The 18,857-nt window shown below is 40.8% G+C and overlaps 1 protein-coding gene across 47 annotated transcripts in view; it reads left to right on the top strand.

Annotated features, from left to right (window-relative positions):
* RIMS2 (regulating synaptic membrane exocytosis 2) overlaps positions 1-18,857 on the top strand; it is a 360,299-nt gene that overhangs the window by 30,631 nt on the left and 310,811 nt on the right. For 44 of the 47 annotated variants that reach the window (XM_077351690.1, XM_077351691.1, XM_077351711.1 and 41 more), the window contains exons 2-3: positions 12,271-12,303; positions 12,699-12,785. The exons of the other annotated variants lie outside the window; for them this stretch is intronic. In XM_077351690.1, the coding sequence (XP_077207805.1) occupies positions 12,271-12,303; positions 12,699-12,785 (120 nt within the window). The remainder of the gene's footprint in view (positions 1-12,270; positions 12,304-12,698; positions 12,786-18,857) is intronic. 47 annotated transcript variants of the gene reach the window in all.

Below are 18,857 nucleotides of genomic sequence, written 5' to 3'. Positions count from 1 at the left end.
ATCCTAAACAATTATATCCTCTAAGACAAAATTTCAGTGGATTTAGTAGGATGTAACTTGTTTTGATTTGCACTGAAATACACTCATCTCTCACTAACAGTTAAATGCATTTCCCCTTAATCCAACTGGTATAGATTGCAGCAGCCTGTATTCATCCTAAACTCCCAACAGCAGCACTGGCTACTAGTTGACTATGCCATCAGGCATAAGATTCTGGTATAGTCTGGGCCCTGAGTATCTGAGAAACTGCTTCTCCTCCTATGCCCCCCAAAGAGCTGTACATTCCTTCAACACCAACAAACTGCTGATTCCTGGCCCCAGGGAAGCTCGTCTGTCAATGACTAGAGGCATGGCTTTCTCAGTCTTGGCTCCTACCTGGTGGAATGAGCTCCCAGAAGATATCAGGGTCCTGCTGGAGTTAAAACAGTTTTGCAGGACCTGGAAAAAGGAGCTCTTCCACCAGCTATTTAGTCAAGACAAGTGAACAAGCCACCAGCCATTAACCAGAGGCCCTCATAAACTGTACTAAAAGAATACAGAACCACAGCACAGAAAGATCAAACTGTTATTTATTGTCATTGAGTACTGTTGCTATTTTACATTGGTCAATACAAGTTTTTCACTGTTAAATAAGTTGTGCATATTTGAATGTTCATATACTGTATTGTGTACAAGAGTTACAATGTAAACCATCCTGAGCTGAAAGGGAAGACTCCATATAAATATAAATAAAATAAATAGTTTTCATAAGAATGATGTTTGTGCTTTAACTTGGGAGCTGAAAGAGGAGGAAAAATAGGAAGCAGGGCTAGGATGAGAAGAGGCCAAAACTATTTTGCGAACAGTTTTCTTGGTTTGATGTCAAAGCAGGAAGAAACCGTGGAGTGTTACTGAAAGCCTATTTTGCAACTTCGTAATATCTTCTTAATCTTCTTCACAGCTTCTTCATATCTGTGAAAAGACTCTTGTACTCCCTTTGTGGAATCCAGAAAATATGTGCAAAACCCTCCCCTAAATCCTGGCCCATATTTCTAAATGTGTAAGGTACAGACGTTGGAATACCATCTGTCTGACTGGAAGGCAAATAAGCACTTGGTTGGCTGGGGGGCTGAGTCTGGTTTAGCTCACTGGAAGATGGGAGCTGAGGTCACTTGGGAGCTTGGTGAAATCAAACCAACCTTGCTCACGAGGGCATGATATACTTGGGTGTGGCTGACGGCAGGCATTGAAGTCATGTGCAGACTTACTGAATGTTCAAAATCATGATGTTTTGTTTATGATCCCATGGCTCCCTACAAAAGGAGCTCCACTTATATAGTTAGCTGAGCCGAGCAACAGCATCTCACATTTGGTCCTAGACCATTGCACCACTTGTTTGTTTAAAAGTCTGCATACAGCCTTTCTGCTTCACTGGGCATCCAAGGTGGCTCAAAATAAAACCCAGAATTAATGAATAAAGCAACACCTTTTTCAACAGCATTTAAAACAGCAGGCTTGGGGGGGAAATGTGAATGCCAGAAGATTTAAGTATCAGGAAGGAGAAAAATGTTGTCTACCGAAAACTCAAACAAATATAACAGACTTCACCCAGCACCTAGAAAATACAGATGGTGCCAGGCAAAGCTCCTACAGAAGGAATTATTATTATTATTATTATTACTAGTAAAAAAGCCCATTGTATGAAGAAGACAATGGGCGCTAGCAGGTGGGGACCAGAGCGAGCGGCAGGCGAGGGACAGAGCGAGGGACAGGCTACCTGAAAGAGGAGGCGGGAGTCCCAGGTGTGGTGCGCTGGGCTGTGGCGGCTCCTCTGCATTTTTTTGTTCTTCTGCGGCTTTCCCGGCGGCTCCATTGTGTTCTGGGGCCATGAGGGCAGGGAGCACCCAGCAGCTGTGCTGTGGGCGGCTGCCGGGGCTCCCAGGGCGCCGGCTTGAAGCGGCGAAAGGCTCCTACAGGGTTTTTTTTCTGCTGGCTCTCGGCTTGGAGCTGCGAAAGGCTCCTACAGGGTTTTTTTTTCTGCTGGCTCTCGGCTTGGGGCTGCGAAAGGCTCCTACAGGGTTTTTTTTTCTGCTGGCTCTCGGCTTGGGGCTGCGAAAGGCTCCTACAGGATTTTTTTTTCTGCTGGCTCTCGGCTTGGGGCTGCGAAAGGCTCCTACAGGGTTTTTTTTTCTGCTGGCTCTCGGCTTGGGGCTGCGAAAGGCTCCTACAGGGTTTTTTTTTCTGCTGGCTCTCGGCTTGGGGCTGCGAAAGGCTCCTACAGGATTTTTTTTCCTGCTGGCTCTCGGCTTGGGGCTGCGAAAGGCTCCTACAGGGTTTTTTTTTCTGCTGGCTCTCGGCTTGGGGCTGCGAAAGGCTCCTACAGGGTTTTTTTTTCTGCTGGCTCTCGGCTTGGGGCTGCGAAAGGCTCCTACAGGGTTTTTTTTTCTGCTGGCTCTCGGCTTGGGGCTGCGAAAGGCTCCTACAGGGTTAATGTTTTTCTGCTGGCTCTCGGCTTGGGGCTGCGAAAGGCTCCTACAGGGTTAATGTTTTTCTGCTGGCTCTCGTGGGCGTGCCGGCTTGGAGCTGCGAAAGGCTCCTACAGGGGTGTTTTTTTTTTCTCTTCAGCTTCTCGCCGGCTGGAGTCTCGTCAGGCCGGGAGCAACTGCGAGCCGCGCTGCGCGCGGCTCGCAGTTGCTGGGGCTGGGAATGCGACTGCCGCTTCGTGCGACTGCCGGGGGCTCCCTCGGGGGGCGGCCTGACGCGGCGAGAGGCGCTTCGCGCCTCTCGCCGCGTCAGGCCAGGAGCAACTGGGGCTGGGAATCGGAGCAACTGGGACTGGGAATTGCTGGGGCTGGGAATCGGAGGGACCAATCGGCAGGCGCTTCGCGCCTGCCAATTGGTCCCTCCGATTGTCTGTCGTGAGGAAGGGTCCAATTCGGACCCTTCCTCATCACGGACAGAGCCCTCCTCAAGGCCCCTTAACCATTTATTTAGTCCGTGGCGCCCGCGGCGCCACGGGCGGTTTAAAGATAAAGATTATTATTATTATTATTATTATTATTATTATTATTATTATTTAATTAAGCTGGCTTTTATGTGGTGCCTTTTTGTCTTAAATACAGGATTATAGAAACCAAGTGAATTGATTTTGTAGACTGATTCAGACTTTTAGTGAACTTTTAAGTAGTGTGTAAATTGTAGTGCACTTCAAAAATACCTGATTCAGCAGGTTTAGACTGGAATAGAGAAGGAAAGTGGCATAGTATAGTCCGATCTTCTCAGATTTTGGAAACTAAGCAGGGTCAGTACTTGGAAGGGAGACCACCAAGGAAGAGTCTGAAAAGGAAGGCCAATAGCAAACCATTTCTCCCTTGCCTTGAACACCCCTTTCTGGAGTTGCCATAAATCATTTGCAGCAACAGCACTTTGCACACACATAGACTCATGTAATTATTCATAGGATCACATTGTTTCAAAATGTGCAACTTAATACAGATATTTTGTAGATTTCAGAAAATATTAGATGTAAAATGATATTTAGTAACCTTCAGAACTCTTACTCAGGGTAGCAATAGCATATTTGCAACTTCTTCAAGGAGCAAAAGTTAATAAGGCCCAGGAGAGCTCTTTCAGCATCTTCGTCTATTACAGCGTTTCTTAACCCTTTTTTTGGGTCACAGATCTCTTGAAGAATCTGATGAAAACTATGGACATCTTCCCCAGAAAAATCTGGAGATCTACCATAACTTTGTTTTGGTTTGTTTTTATATTGCCCTATAAATACATGCTATTTCTTGCCTGCCTAAAATAAAGTATTCACAAGTAATGAAAAAATTACAGTCAACACTTGAAAAAGAACCTATATATTCCCCTTATCATTCATCATAATCTAATGTAAAGTGATCGATTCTTATAATCATAATGACTGGGCATGTCTCCCTTAATTTTTATAAATAGAAATCTATTCAAGGTGTCATAAAAAGGGAGTGTTAAGGACTGCATCCCATTCCATTCAACATTTGTTTGGAATGAAACAATATCTTAACGTAATTGGACATTTTAAAACAATTTCCAGAAATAACAGGAAGGAAATCAGATCAGAGAAAAAATAATTTGTTTGCACCTGGTTCAAGTATCCCCTGAAGTCAATCTGTGTACCAGAGGTTCATAGACCATAGGTTAAGAATCCATGGTTTATTACTTACAAGCAATTTGTCATGTGTCTTTTTCCTTATGACAAAGTAGCAATGACATTATTTAATAAAATAAGTTGCATGCCATTTCAAGACTCCATAGCATGAGTTGTTTAATGTGCTAACTTATCTACAGCCCTGACCTGGACAGCCCAGCCTAACCCAATCTCATCAGATCTCAAAAGCTAAGTTGGGTTGGCCTTAGTTAGTATTTGGTCCAATAATTTGGATGGGAGACCAGCAGGGAAGTCAGAGTTGTTAGAGAAAGGCAATGGTAAGCCACCTTTGAACATTTCTTGCCTTGAAAGCCCCATCGGTTAACTGTGACTTAACAACAAAAACAACAAAAACCCCCTAATGTTTACATTTTGCTGCTGGTCTGGGTGATTCGCAATTCCTACAGGTGAGCACCTAACTCACAGATTTGACTTATTTGTGCTCCTTTGGTTATCTACCAGTTTGTATTATTAGACTGCAAGTGGTTTCAGCAATAACCTCATGGTTTTGGCAGTAACCTTTGAACTGAGCTGACATATACTGCCAGCTGATATTAAGCACAGCTGAAAGAGATGTGCCTTGTTTCCCCTTCTTGGAGAGCATTGCAGGTGTCTTGTGGTTGTGCTCATGGCTGAGTCTTCCGGATACCCTGTTTAAGGTGCTGACAGAGCTTACTGAGATGAAATTTGTAGTAGAAGACCAAACAGCAATACCATCAAAACCCCCGCAAAACACCCAGCACAACCAGGACAGTAGGAGAATCTAGATCACAGGGCGGGGGGGATCCAGATTGCCAAAACCAGTCAGCTGTGATTTTGTTCCAGTGTGATTTTGTTGAGTGAGACTGAACCATTTTAGATCAAGCAGTCAAGAAGACGGGCTCTCTCTTATGATGCCATTAAAGGTATTTTTGACTGGTTCCCTCTTGCTTCATTTTTGTACTTCTATCGCATTAACATTACCAGGAACAAGAGACAGGCACAATCTATGCAAGTTGAGGATTGCATCACTGCATCTAATGTGGCTGATGAGGCATAGTAATTGCTCTGAGCGGTATAGTGTTCACACCACTAAAAGGCCCTTGACCCTCTTAGTAAGACCTGCGGCTCATGGATCTGGTCATGGGTTATCTCTTGAATCCCACATCATATGTTACTTTAATTGCAGGGTATCAGAAACTTAAGGCATTCAGACATCTGCAAGTGACAAAGGACTGCAACAACTGGCTCATACTGTGTTACATTCCCAAAGCATGCTGCAGCTCATACATTTATGACTGAATCTTGTGATAACTGATTTTTGTTTCGGATAAGAGGTATTTGGTAGTCAAACTGCGGCCCTCCAGATGTCCATGGTCTACAATTCCCATGAGCCTCTGCCAGTCCATGGACATCTGGAGGGCCACAGTTTGACTACCCTTGAATTAATAAACAGAGATGCAAGATATGAATCTGCTACTTACCTGCTATTTGTTGTTCTCTCCACACTCTTCTCAGCCTATTGTACAGCCAGAGAAAGCTTATTTACTGTGTGGGGTTTGGCTTTTAATTCTGTGTTCTATTGTAGCAGGTGTGTTGTGGAGGATAGCAACGTAATTATTTGTACGTACAAGTTCAGTAAAATCTAGTAACATGAAAGTAGTTATGAATGAAACAAACCACTCAGTTTGAAAGAACCTGTTGAACTCCTAGTGTCATCCATTTCATTCCTGTATAGTGAAATGATAGTGATAATTAATGTCAATGTTAGATCTCTAAAGATGTATCATATGTAACACTACAATTAGACTACTTCCTTAACTTATTATCCATGCCTTCTATAAAAAAGTATTTTTTCCTGCAGCAAGGCCTTTCCATGTTATATTTGTAAAGTTATCAAGCTACCAACACTGGAACGTGGCTATTAAGGAATTATAGCTTCCTTGACACAACCAAGGATGCACAGGCTCCCTTTGTATAGTCTTGCAATCTGTAGCATATTTGCTGCAGTTGCTTTTGCTATCCACCTGGAGTCACTCTGGAACAGAGAAACTGAGATAATACTGACTGAAAAGCCTGTTCTTTGTGTTCAGTTTCTTCCCAGCATTTGGAAGCAGAAGCGACCAAATACAGAGCTGTGATGAGTTGAGGTTATCATGATCACTGGAAAGAGAAAAGGAAGGCATGGGTTAAATCTGTAGCAATATAGAATTAAATTGAATATCCGAAAATGTTTCCTAACTAGACTATGGAACAAATAATGAAGCTGCCTAGAAAAGTTGAGAAGGACTTGTTCTTGAAGTAAGATAAACATTGTGATAAGGGAGGGGAAAATTCATTTTTGCTATAATTTTATCTATCTCTGACTTCAAGGTGCCCTGAGATTGGGGTAGCTGTACATCTGTTGTTTTCAGGATACCCTTATACATTTTTTTTCCAAATGGCAGACAGACTTACAGCCAGTGATGTGATAGATGAAGGATAGATCCAAATTCTGAGCAGGAGACACTTGCAGGGGTGGATCTTTCCTTATTTTTCCATTCTTCCAGAAGCCCTGAAAAGCTAATGTAGTGGTGGTCAAAGAAGCCTCATATGAAGAAAAATGCCATAAGACGCAGAATGCTGCTATACAAAGGAAGAACTGGATTAAATTGCATCCACCCCTTTTAATGAACTTGTTCTGCCATGTTACTTCCACCAGTGGAAAGTGGGTACAATTATCACTACAGTCTTCTGTGCCATGTGACATACTGTCTGCAAGGCTCCTTCAGCCCCCATAATAAGGTTTTCTGGGCTGCAATGGAAAGGGATGATGGAGAAATATCCACTTAATCAGTGCTGTGTGCTCACATAATTTAACACTTTGGGATTAGGATTTCTTTGATGTTTAAAGCAAAGGGAAAGAAGTGTCAAATCTGGTTGGAGAAGCAGTTCTGGGAAAGTTTAGCCATTTATCACTGCACTGTTTCCATGACTTAGATCATTTCAAAAGCTGCTATTTGGTCTTTTAAATACTAGTAAACTGTATAGTTGCTGTATGTTTTCTCCGAAAAGTTCAAGGCAGTTTAGGCACATTGTTTTGAACTTTAAAAGAAGCAGGGAGTGCTGATGACAAATCTCCCAAGTGATGGCAGTTCTTTTGCTTCAGGGCATATAAAATAAATATTCATTTTTGTTTCTTTCTCCGTTGTTCATTTGATGCATTCTGTTTGACCTGTTTCCAGCCATGCAGTCACTTATATTTTTAAAAGAGGGTTTTGAAATTCCTGATGATTTCCCTTCTGCTGTAGCCCCTAAAACTTCCTGGAATTGGAGGCAAAGTATGGTGAGGAATTGGCAGACATCACCTTAAGAAACTTTAGGCCTGAAGTCTAGGGCAGGCCATTGGGTTGAATCTGATATTCTGTAACCAGAATAGCATTTATGTTTATGGAGGAAGGGAGAGTGGTCACTGCAAGTTCCCCCTTCTGTTGCTCATTTTATTATCCATGCTGTACCTGAGGGACCCTTGACTAGTGCCTCCCATCAAGCAGAATCAGGTGCACTTAGTGGGATGCAGCGGGAAGTCGGAGACAAGGAAATCCCACTCCACTAGCTTCATGCTGCTAGCAGTGCTATAGTCCAGTCTACTGTGTTTTTCTAAATAAATACTCTCTTAGCTAGTATTAATAGAACAAACTGAAAGATATGTCATGTGCCTAGATATTCTGCATGATCAGAACAGGGTCTATAGGGAAGCTGGGAATCTCCCATGATGAAAAAGATGGTTAAGTTTAGACGTCATGAACAATGAGTCAGCTTGTGATGGTTACAACTCATAACCTGGTTTATTGCCAGGTTTAATTACAAGCTCAGAGTAAAATAAATGAAGCAGAATAGAAAGAGTAATACTAGAATGAGGATTCCTTATCCATACTTGAAACAAACCTTTTCCTAATAATGATGGATGAGGAAATGAAATTAGCAACCATTAAATTGATAGGAGGAGAAACATCTGCCAAAAGAAATACTTTATCATCAACAGAGCCAGATACCTTAGACAGTATTGTATTTAACTTAATTTGAGAATAATACAGGACGCAATGGATAAGATCTTCTACCTGGTTAAGCCCACAAGGGCACAACCGGCAATCTGGTGAGACCCGATTAAATCTGCCATGCAAATAAACAGAAGGACAGGTCTGAAACCTTACACTAGTAAAGACTTTTCTTAGATAGGCATTTGTTAGGCCATTTAATTAGCCAGAAAAAGATCTGGCATAGTTAAGATTCAGATACCACCTGGAAAATTTAGACCAGATTCCTGTCCCTCTAGGGCAGTGTTCCCCAACCCCTGGGGCATGGCTCGGTACTGGGCCATGGTGGGGGGGGGGAGGCACAGGCGCCGGCAAACCACCGGATGCGCCTCCCTCCCCCTGCGGTGTGGCGCTTGCTGCGCCGGAAGCGATTGGATACTTCTGCTGCCCAATCGCTGAAGCCTAGGGGAGAGGGAGGACTGGGGGGGAGAGGGAGAGTGGGGCTTGCTGCGCGGTGCTCACCGGTGAGTGCTGCCGGTGCGAGCGCCGCTCTCCCTCTTCTCCCCCGGTCTCCGGACCTCCCTTTCCCCCCTCCCGGTCCCTGGCCTGAAAAAGGTTGAGGATCACTGCCTTAAGGCATCTTTCCCACGGACTCATTGTTGGATTTTACAAAAATACCAAGCTTTGATCAAACCAAGGGAGGGCAATCCATATAAATGCAAGAGAGGGGAAAGCCTAGTAGTCCAGTAGTATCTAAATAAAATTGAAGGCTGAGTTTGAATAAGTGGGTCTCAGGTTAATTGACAAGTCTTAAATAGAATTTCAGGAGTTTCAGGTGCACCATGGAGGGGATAGACTGAAGAACAACCTCAGTTCTGAGGAAGGCAGCTGTTATGCCTTGAGGAAGACCCATATTTTTCCTAATAAAGGTATTTTGGACAGCTTCAGCCTTTCCCTATCAGGCTCAAATCTGCAACCAACTGAGCATCATTGGCATAGAAGAATTTTATATATATATATATATTATATTTATATAATTTTATAATAACTCCCATTGAGTGGTATACCTGGGAGATGTTGGCATATAAGTGTGCCTGCCATGATATATAATGCCAAGATATTAAATGAAGAGCATTGCTCAATTTTGCTGGAGTTATTAAACTAGCAAAATTTGGATCTATAATTATAAAAGGAGACTATTTTTGATTTATTGTAATTAATTACCAAGTATTTTTCACTGTAATAAGCCAGTCTAGCAAATATATTCCTTGGTCCAATGTTGGTAGGTAGAATCCCGTGGATAAAAATTAATTTCCATTAGATAAGGGACTTGTATTTACATGCCATCACTAGTTAGAGTCTTGGTATTCTGCATGAAGAAGAGAACAGATGAGCTCAGTAGTTAACCAGTTATTTGCCTGTCACAAATGCATCATGTTTATATTGATTTTCATAGGATAATTTATTTTATCTAAATGAACCTATTCTCATAAATTCAGTTTTTACTTTACGAATAATCTGCTCAAACAAGCAAACTGTTGTGTTTCGTTTGAAAGGAGATATAATGCCTGGGTAGGTGGAACGGAAAAAGTCTGTAAAGATCTTTTGCTGTGATTGCTGTATAGTTTGCTGTAGATGTTTGAATACTGTACTTTTGTGTGCTATATATTCCATGGTTTAATGGCATGTTATCTGTATTGTTCCCAGTTTTATGTTAACCACCCTGAGCCTCAGGGAAGGGCGGTATATAATAAATATATAATAAATAAATGAATGTGTTTGCACTGTAGCTAGTATGGATGATGGGCATCTCATCATCTGTATTATTTTCTTCACGTCTGTATTTAGATATACAGAAGCTAAATATTCCAACAGTTCACTTCAGATACATGAAAAACTAATGCCTATCTATCCTATCCAACAAGAACAATTTTTAATCTACATGTATTAAGTATTATATACTTAAACTGCAATTCCATGCACCTTTTCTTGAAAGTAAGTGTCGTGGAACTCATGCATGGCATTGAAATAAATCTCTTTATTGAAGAAAATAACAATGCTTACATCTCAGAACCTTTGCTAAAACTGGCCAGTGTCTGTTACTCTGTTTTAACCTCCAATCCCTGAGCTCCCTCCACCTGCCCATTTGGATATCAAGCCCTCCAGCTACCCCCTCATCCAGACTAAGAAGAAATAACTGGCACCTCCTGCCCCAGGGCAATTTTGAAAACAAACTCCATATTGTGATGAGCATCAGCCGATGTGATATGCAATATTATTACAATATTGAAGAGCAACTACTGACGAAGACAGGCAGAAAGCGGGTAACTTAACCTTAGGACCCCGTTCTGGTTGACTCTTGAATGTGTGCTAATATTAAACATACTAGTTGATATTACTGCACAACATAGTCTTGGTGATTCCTGTTTGAGCCTCCTGTCCCAAGGCTGAGGAGAGGGGTGACACTCCTCACAGATCAAACCAGCAGAACCGGAATTCCTGAGCTAGTTATACCATCATAACTCAGCTACTATTCACACCAAAGGTAATCAATTATACAGGACAGAAAACAAGCTAAAATAATAAATGGCAAAAGCATTGCACATGGTTTTGATATCCAGCCCCTCCAAACCAAAGTCCCGCCCATCAACCCAGGATAGCGCTTATTAAACTGCTGCTTTGATCTGTGAAAATGTAATAAATAAATAATAAATAATAAGAATAGTGATTAAAAAGCATGATGGAAAAACTACACCCAGTGGTATCCCACACTAATGGCAACTGCTTTCCGACAGAAACTGTCTGAGTCTGATCTATGAAGAATGATGTGAACCAGTTCAACACACAATAGCTGATACTTGCTTCTGCCTTCAGTCACTCAAAAAGATGGCATGGTCTTTTGTATCGTAGGCTGCAGATATATCCAATAAGAGCAACAGAGAGGCTTGGCCTTTGTCTCTACCCTAAAAAAGGATGACAACAGATGAGTTATCCAAGAAAACTTGGAGTTCTGCTGCTGGTACTCTTGCAATCACTTTGCCCAAAAAAGGTAGATTAGTGACTGGGTGATAATTGGCCATTTTTTATAGACAGCCCTTTACCCAACTCCATGGTAAACCAGGGAATTGGGTTAGGTCCCAAGGTTGGGAGAGGTGAACAAGGGTCCACCTTGTTGATCACTTCGAGGAACTTCACATTCCACATTTCCACCATGGACTCAACAGAACACATGTTTGGATTTCCTAACACTCCATACTCCCATAACATTCTGGAATCTAGTAGGAAGCAGTAAGTTGCACTCTGCTGGATCATCTTAGAATGCCAGGCATATGAAGAAGAGTTGGTTCTTATATGCTGCTTTTCTCTACCAGAAGGAGCCTTAAAGCAGCTTACAAGCATATTCCCTGTGAGGTGGGTGAGGCTGAGAGAGCTCTGATATTACTGCTCTATCAGAACAGCTTTATCAGTGCTGTGGCGAGCCCAAGGTCACCCAGCTGGCTGCATGTGGAGGTGGAGTGGGGAATAGAACTCAGCTCGCCAGATTAGAAATTGGTGTTCCTAACCACTACACCAAGCTGGCATTGAGTGATATGTATATGTACCTGTGTGAAACCACAAAACATAAATAACCTTTACAAGCCTTTTATAATACATGATGATGATGATGATGATGAAAAAAGTGTCACAAATTTATGTGCAGGCTGTTTAGTAATAGGTAGCATTTTCAATTCAACTAGGGAATGTGTTAATTAAAAACTGAGCATACCATAGTTATCTTGTGGCGTATAAAGTATTTGGTATCTTACTTCTTGTTTCCAATTACATGTAATTGTGCACTTCTGACAGTTATGACTACAACAGCCTCACAGAGCTAAATGTGATTCTGTTGAAAGAATTGGTACTAATCAGAAAATAAAGAATTAAAGATGTGTGTGCTAGTGTATAATATTTTTAGCTTAATGGGAGAATGATCTACTTTGGAAGTTGCAGTAACCAACAAATGACAGCAAGTGTTTTTCGGTAGCTAGTGGAAAGAGAGAGAGAGGACTGCAAGTAGAAATTGTGTTCCACTACACTGCACTCAGTTGCACAAACTTATCTTTTTAGGGTTAAAGAAGAACAAAAACCACAAGTGACACAGTAAGTAAAATATCTTGAAAGTGCAGTGGGCTTGACTTCTCTACCTTTGCCATATTCTGCTTTCTGCACCTTTGATGGTATTAGATTTAACTAATATCTGCTAGGCTGCAGTTAGTCATCTGCTTCCTGATTGGCTTGTAAGAGCTGTTTGCAGCTTCTTACTTCATCCACATTTCAGCTGGATGTAGTTTCTTGCTACCTGCTTATGGACTACTTAAGTGCAAAGTTTTATTTCCCTTACATCCTTATAGTGGCTGACATAATAGCAGTGAACATCCCCATTACTGGCTGTAGCTTTTCTTCCTTTACATGACTATTTTTATTGGGTAAGAAAGCATTTATACTAGTATGATTTTATTTGGTTATTCAGTCACATTATTTGCTTATTTAAACAGGTGGTTTCCCTTTAGTGGAATCACTGAGCTGGTAAATAACGTTCTTCAGCCACAGCAAAAACAGCAAAATGAAAAGGAGCCCCAGACGTAAGTAAGCTGCTCTCTGTAGACAAAGTATTGCTGTAGCACTAAAACATATCGGAGAGTATCTGTTCCACATAATATATTTCTGATAAGGCCTTGGAGGAGGAGCATGTCTCATGGCTTAAGTGCCACTCAGTGCTTAGCACCCACTTAGGGCGGCTGTCTTGCCCCTGAGTGCCTCCTTCTCCAACCAGCTTGCCTGTCTGTCCAGCAGCCAGCCAATCGCCTTCCATCTCCCATCCCTGACCACCCCCTCCTCCCACTTCCCTCCGAGGCTGCAGATCCCTGCTGCGTGAGAGCTGCCCCAGAGTGTGAGTTCCCTAACAACTGCCTGCAGCCTTTCCAGGTCCTGGGGGGAGGGAGAGGCTGCCCACAGAGTTCTTTCACCCCCCCTCCCAATCTAGAGCCCATTGTATTCCTAGTTACCCAAGGTGTTTTGTGTACACATTACTTTTATCTACCTTATTATTGTTTCATGTCTTAAAATATTTGCCAGGTTGAAAGACTCTGACAGATAACGCATTTGATTCATGGTGTCATACCTAGTTGGCTTTCCTTTGATAATAGCTCCTCCTAAATTTTTTAAAATTGTTATGATGGGACAGAAATGGCAAAGTTAGAAGTTGCAGACATTTTTCGTGTTAGGATATTTTAGGGTTACTTTAAGGCAAATAAAAATCTCTTATACTTGTAAGATTAAAATTTATTTTTGACATAATTTTAAGGCTATGTATTGAGTATTTCAAGCTTTTAATTCTTCTAAAACATATCAATCGCTTTGGTGATAGCAATATAATAACTAAAAGAAATTACCAAAAAAATGTAGTCTTGTCAAATTCTTCTGTATTATATATAATATATATCTGTGAGTTTACTTCATCCTGTACCTTGCATATTGTGTTTGGAAATGATATTTTAACTGTAGTACTTCTGAAATTTTTTCTCTGTGTATTTCAAGTGTAACTATGCTGTTCTTTGGAAATCTGTGGTATTATAGAAAGATCTTGCAGTACATATGGGCATGTTAGTTACGATGGACTTTGGGACAGGATTTTTTTTTAATGTAGACTTTGCAAACACGCATTCTATATTTAAACATGTATAAATACAATACAGTTTTGTTAAGTATCTTTTATATTTCCTTGGAATATAAGCCTTGGGAACATAATAATTGGGCTTGATTATGCACTTGAGAGAAAACCTGCAAGGGAGGGTTATAGGGGTTTATACTGTTTTTAGGGGATTTTATGTGGGTGTTGTTATTGCTGCCTGTGTGGGAGTGGTAGGATATAAATTGATACACCAATAAGATAAATACATTTGTGAAGGTAAAAATATTGGCTTTGCTGTCAAAGCATTGCTACAAATGGGAGGATTTATGTTCATGGAGTTTGACTTTTGTACCTCCTCAAATGTTCACTTTAATGGTTTTGTAGGGCATTTTGCTGCAGGAGAGGGTAGGCAAGAAAGTCACAATCCATGAATAGAAATCCTTCCATCAGCAGAAATATTCTGAATCCAAGATTCTGGTTGTGAATGTGATCCAGATGCATGGAATGATGTCAGCTTTGATTGTAGTTTTGTACATCTATCCCTAAGTAAAGGAATATTACTCAGCTTAATATTAATAGAGAGCCAGTTTGGGGTAGTGGTTAGGAGTGCAGACTTCTAATCTGGCAAGCCGGATTCTGCACTCATGCAGCCAGCTTGGGTGACCATGGGCTCGCCACGGCACTGATAAAGCTGTTCTGTCCGAGCAGTGATATCAGGGCTCTCTCAGCCTCACCCACCCCACAGGGTGTCTGTTGTGGGGAGAGGAATGGGAAGGTGACTGTAAGCCGCTTTGACCCTCCTTCGGGTAGGGAAAAGCGGCATATAAGAACCAACTCTTCTTCTTCTTCAGTAATATGAGGGCTCTCTCAGCCTCAACTTCCTCACAGGATGTCTGTTGTGGGGAGAGGAAAGGGAAGGCAATTGTTAGCCGCTTTGAGGCTCCTTCTAGTAGAGAAAGGCGGCATATAAGAACCAACTCTTCTTCTTCTTCTTCTTCTTCTTCTTCTTCTTCTTCTTCTTCTTCTGCTTCTTCTGCTTCTTCTGCTTCTTCTGCTTCTTCTGCTTCTTCTTTTTCTTCTCTGTTACTGAATTAATGTAAACTGTTTTTTAAAGCTCATCTTGAATCTTCTGTCTGTCAGTAAAATTAGAAATTTTTCATTTACTTAGGCACCATTTGTATTTCAGATATTTAACTATATTTAACTATAATTTTATCATTAAACACTATGGTTTTAGATTACTGTCATCTCTTGAGGGTCATCTCTAGTATTAGGGGATTGTCATCATCATCTCTAATATTTCAAATGATGTTATTTTTTTAAGTATATGATGATGATTTCAAAATATTTTTAAATAAGTTAAAAGTGGCTACTTTTTACTCTCATGACTCTGGGCTGAATCCAGTCAGTCTTTTCACTTAATCTCACCTATATCTGATACTTATTACAGCCCCAGGTCCCATATTCCTCAGCATAGTCTTTTGGGTGGTTGAAAGGGGCTCTCTGCTTATGCACAGAATAGCTGGTTGGATCCAACTCCCAATGTCTGTTGGTCAGTGTGACTTAAAAGGACATTGTATAAATACATCATAAACCCAATGCATTTTAATTGTTTTTATACCTTATCTGTCAAATACATGTAGGATTGATCAATATGATTTCTGTTAGCTCAATCTATTGTTTTATGGACAATCAAGAAATGGGATGGTGATTCTTGCCTTAGTTTTATTAGATCCTCATTATTATTGAAAAATACCTTTACAACACAACCTTATGTGCTTAAAATGGGATATATTAACAACTTCCTCCAGAAATGTGATATAAAACATGATGATCGGACAATATTTCAGAAATATTAAATAGAATTGTGAATCAATATATTCTTGCACACCTACAGTTTCCGGTGTAAAAAAACCGTGTAAGAATAAATTATTTCCAGTGAAAAGTTCATTCTGAATTAAGTGAATTGATGATGGAACCCCCCCCCCCCCAAATGCCCGTTATTTTGAAATCATTATTCTAAACAACTTGGAAATTCCAGAAAAACGAATGGGTTTTAATATTATGCGCTAATTGTGATAATATAATCATATTTAGAAGAATCCCTACATGGCTAAAAGGTTTATCCCCTCAGGTGTTATGATGCAACAGGTCTTCCTGTGCATCTTCAGGTTTAAGTGGCATCCTGGGCAACTGGTACAATGTGGGAAGTGAATGAATCTAGTATGCAAATAATGTTGTATCAAAGCTGTGTTCATGTTCAATTAATTCAAGATACAAAATATCAGTAAGCAATATGTATATTTTTACTAGATAAAGTAGAATCAGATATAGCTGGCATCAAGAGGTTTTAAAGTGCTTTAGAAATTAGTTCTGTATATACATAACAATACTGGCCTGTATCCTGCCACTCTGCTCAGCAAAGTTTCAGTTTAGGCAAACATTTTAAAGAGTAAACATTCAGTTCTAGAAATTAAAACTCTAGGTTAGTCATCTTGAATTCTAAACTAATTCTCCAGTGGGTTACTATATTGTGATGGAAATTATTTCTGTGTGTTCTATATACTTGTTTTGTGTGACTACTGCAACTCTTATGAGATGGACAATTGATAAATAATGTTTTAAATTAGTATTTATGCTATTTTAAAATACTAATTTTGGTGCTTAAATAATGCCACAGAGCAACCCATTTAAGTGTATTCTGGAAGGTTCATAAGTACAGTTAAATTATTTTAAATCAGATTTTACAGTACATATCTAGTCAAATATTCACTCAGGTGATGACATTAACTTCTGCACAAGGGTGACAGGCAAACTTGTGAAGAATTCCATTTATTTATTGCTAGTTTACTGTGTTTGCCTGTTCTTATGCTGCTTGTTTCTTATTTTGTTGTTTGCACAATTTATGGAGTATGGGGATTGAAAAGGCAAATATATACATTTGAAAAATATGAAATACGAATTCAAACAACAATCACATGTACCTCTTACTTGGTCAGAGTTGACCTGAATCTGTACTGAGAAACAGTAAATCTTAGCTTGTTCCCTTGATTGGCTTCTCCTTGCCTTTTCTGAATAGAAAGTAACATCTGTCCTAGCATTATATTTCCTGTAACTGCATCTAGTTTTACATGAACCTTTCAATTTGCTTGTTTGTTGGTGTGTTTAAATAGATTTTTTACTACTGAGCAACATGTATGTTCTGGAGTCACTATATACTCTTTACACTCAACAGGTATGGAACATGAAGTAGGTGGGTAAATATGCCCCTGGATCTGTGTAAAAGAACCTGAAACCAAACCTGTCACAGCCAGAAAGAAGTGATCAGTATACAATCAGAGTTGTCCCTAACCAACTTGGCTTCCACCCTTGCTATCAGAGGGATAGGAGGGAAGGCATATGATAGGGCCTGGTCACGTTAACTGGAAGGCATCCCCTAAAGAAAAATAATCTAGATCAGCTCTTGTTGAACCCTTTTGGTGAATTGGTCCACAGTCCACAGTCAGGAAGCCCTACTGAGCAAAACACCATTAGGGAAGAATATTTTATTTTTGGCAAGGTGATAAAGTGTATGGTGCCTTCTCAGCTCCAGGGATTCCTGAATGTAATGGGCTATTTGGATCATTTTCAGTATGGTTTCCCACAAGCTTTTGGCACTGGTAACACCTTCATAACCTTATCTGATAAACTTTGTAGGAAGATGGGCAGAAGTGTATATCTGTTAACTCTCTCATACGTCTCAATGCATGTGATTGAACATGGCATCTTACTGGACTGCCTAGCCAGGATATGTTTAAGAGGACCTGTGTTGGGCTGTATCTGATCCTTGGTAGAGGGCAGAATCTGGTTAGTGGTGCTAAGAGTTTGCTACTCTTTTGGTTTTTAGCATCTACATGAAGCCCCTGGGGAAGATTGTTAGTATGTTCTGGAGTCATGGTATCATGAGTATCGACCCCTTATTTTAATTTGATGTCAAGATTGCAAAATTTGCAAGATTGCATATTTGCAAAATGAGTGCTTCTATCACTAGGTTATGCGAGGGTAAACAAACGTTATCAGTATAGGATGGAAGTGCAATTGTTTGAATATTCAGTGGGGTTAAACTAATAGGGATATAGTAATACTGTCCATAAAGATTTAGGGGGTCTTTTCTCAAATAGGAAGGTAAATTGCTACCATTTCCACACTTCATGCCGGGCTACAGGTTGGACTTTGAGCTGTGGCAGGTTGCCCCACTTCTTCCTGCTTCTGCACGGTGGAGCATTTAGCCTGGTACACCTTGTCTGCCCGGGATTTGTGCTCCCGCACAGGAGTTGGGGCAGTGAAATTCCCAGTGCAGAAACAGAATGTCTGAAGTTTGCTTTAGATTCAAATGGGTAGCCATGTTGGTCTGAAGTAGCACAATGAAATCAGTTAGGAGCTACACCCCCTTCATGGCAGGCTCGGTGGCTGCATGCCTGTTGGGGCAGAGACTAGCCTCTCATGCGCAGGTGAGCACTTGGTCCAGCTTCTGGGTCTAGGGAGTTCTTTGTCTGAGGAAGGGTGCTTGCTCGAAAGCTCATGCCTTGAATAAATCTTTGTTGGTCTTAAAGGTGCTACTGGACTCTGATTTTATTGAAGTTTGCTTTGTGAACAATAGAATATCTGAACAGGATAATTATTTTATTTAATTAATGTATATCTTTCTCCCCAATTGGGACCCAAAGTGGTTTACATAATTACCCCTCTTCCATTTTATCCTTACAACAATCCTGTGAGGTAGGCTGTCTTTCATGACATGAGTCAGGATTCAAACCTGGGTCTCCCACATACTATTCCAACATTCTTAACACTACATCACACTGGCTGCCATGAGGTACATGGGTAAAACAATGGTGAGAGTTCAGCAATATTGATTAGTTTCCTAGCTCCAAATGATTGTTCTCACTTCAAATTAAAAGGCATTTAAAGACTTCTAATGCTAAAAAGAGCCTCTTGTGGCATAGGATGGTAAGGCAGCAGACATGCAGTCTGAAGCTCTGCC

Source organism: Paroedura picta, chromosome 9 (genome assembly GCF_049243985.1).
Source record: "Paroedura picta isolate Pp20150507F chromosome 9, Ppicta_v3.0, whole genome shotgun sequence".
Classification (NCBI taxonomy): Eukaryota; Metazoa; Chordata; class Lepidosauria; order Squamata; family Gekkonidae; genus Paroedura; species Paroedura picta.
Note: the sequence above shows the minus strand (reverse complement) of the source record. Positions and strands in the feature narration are given on the sequence as shown.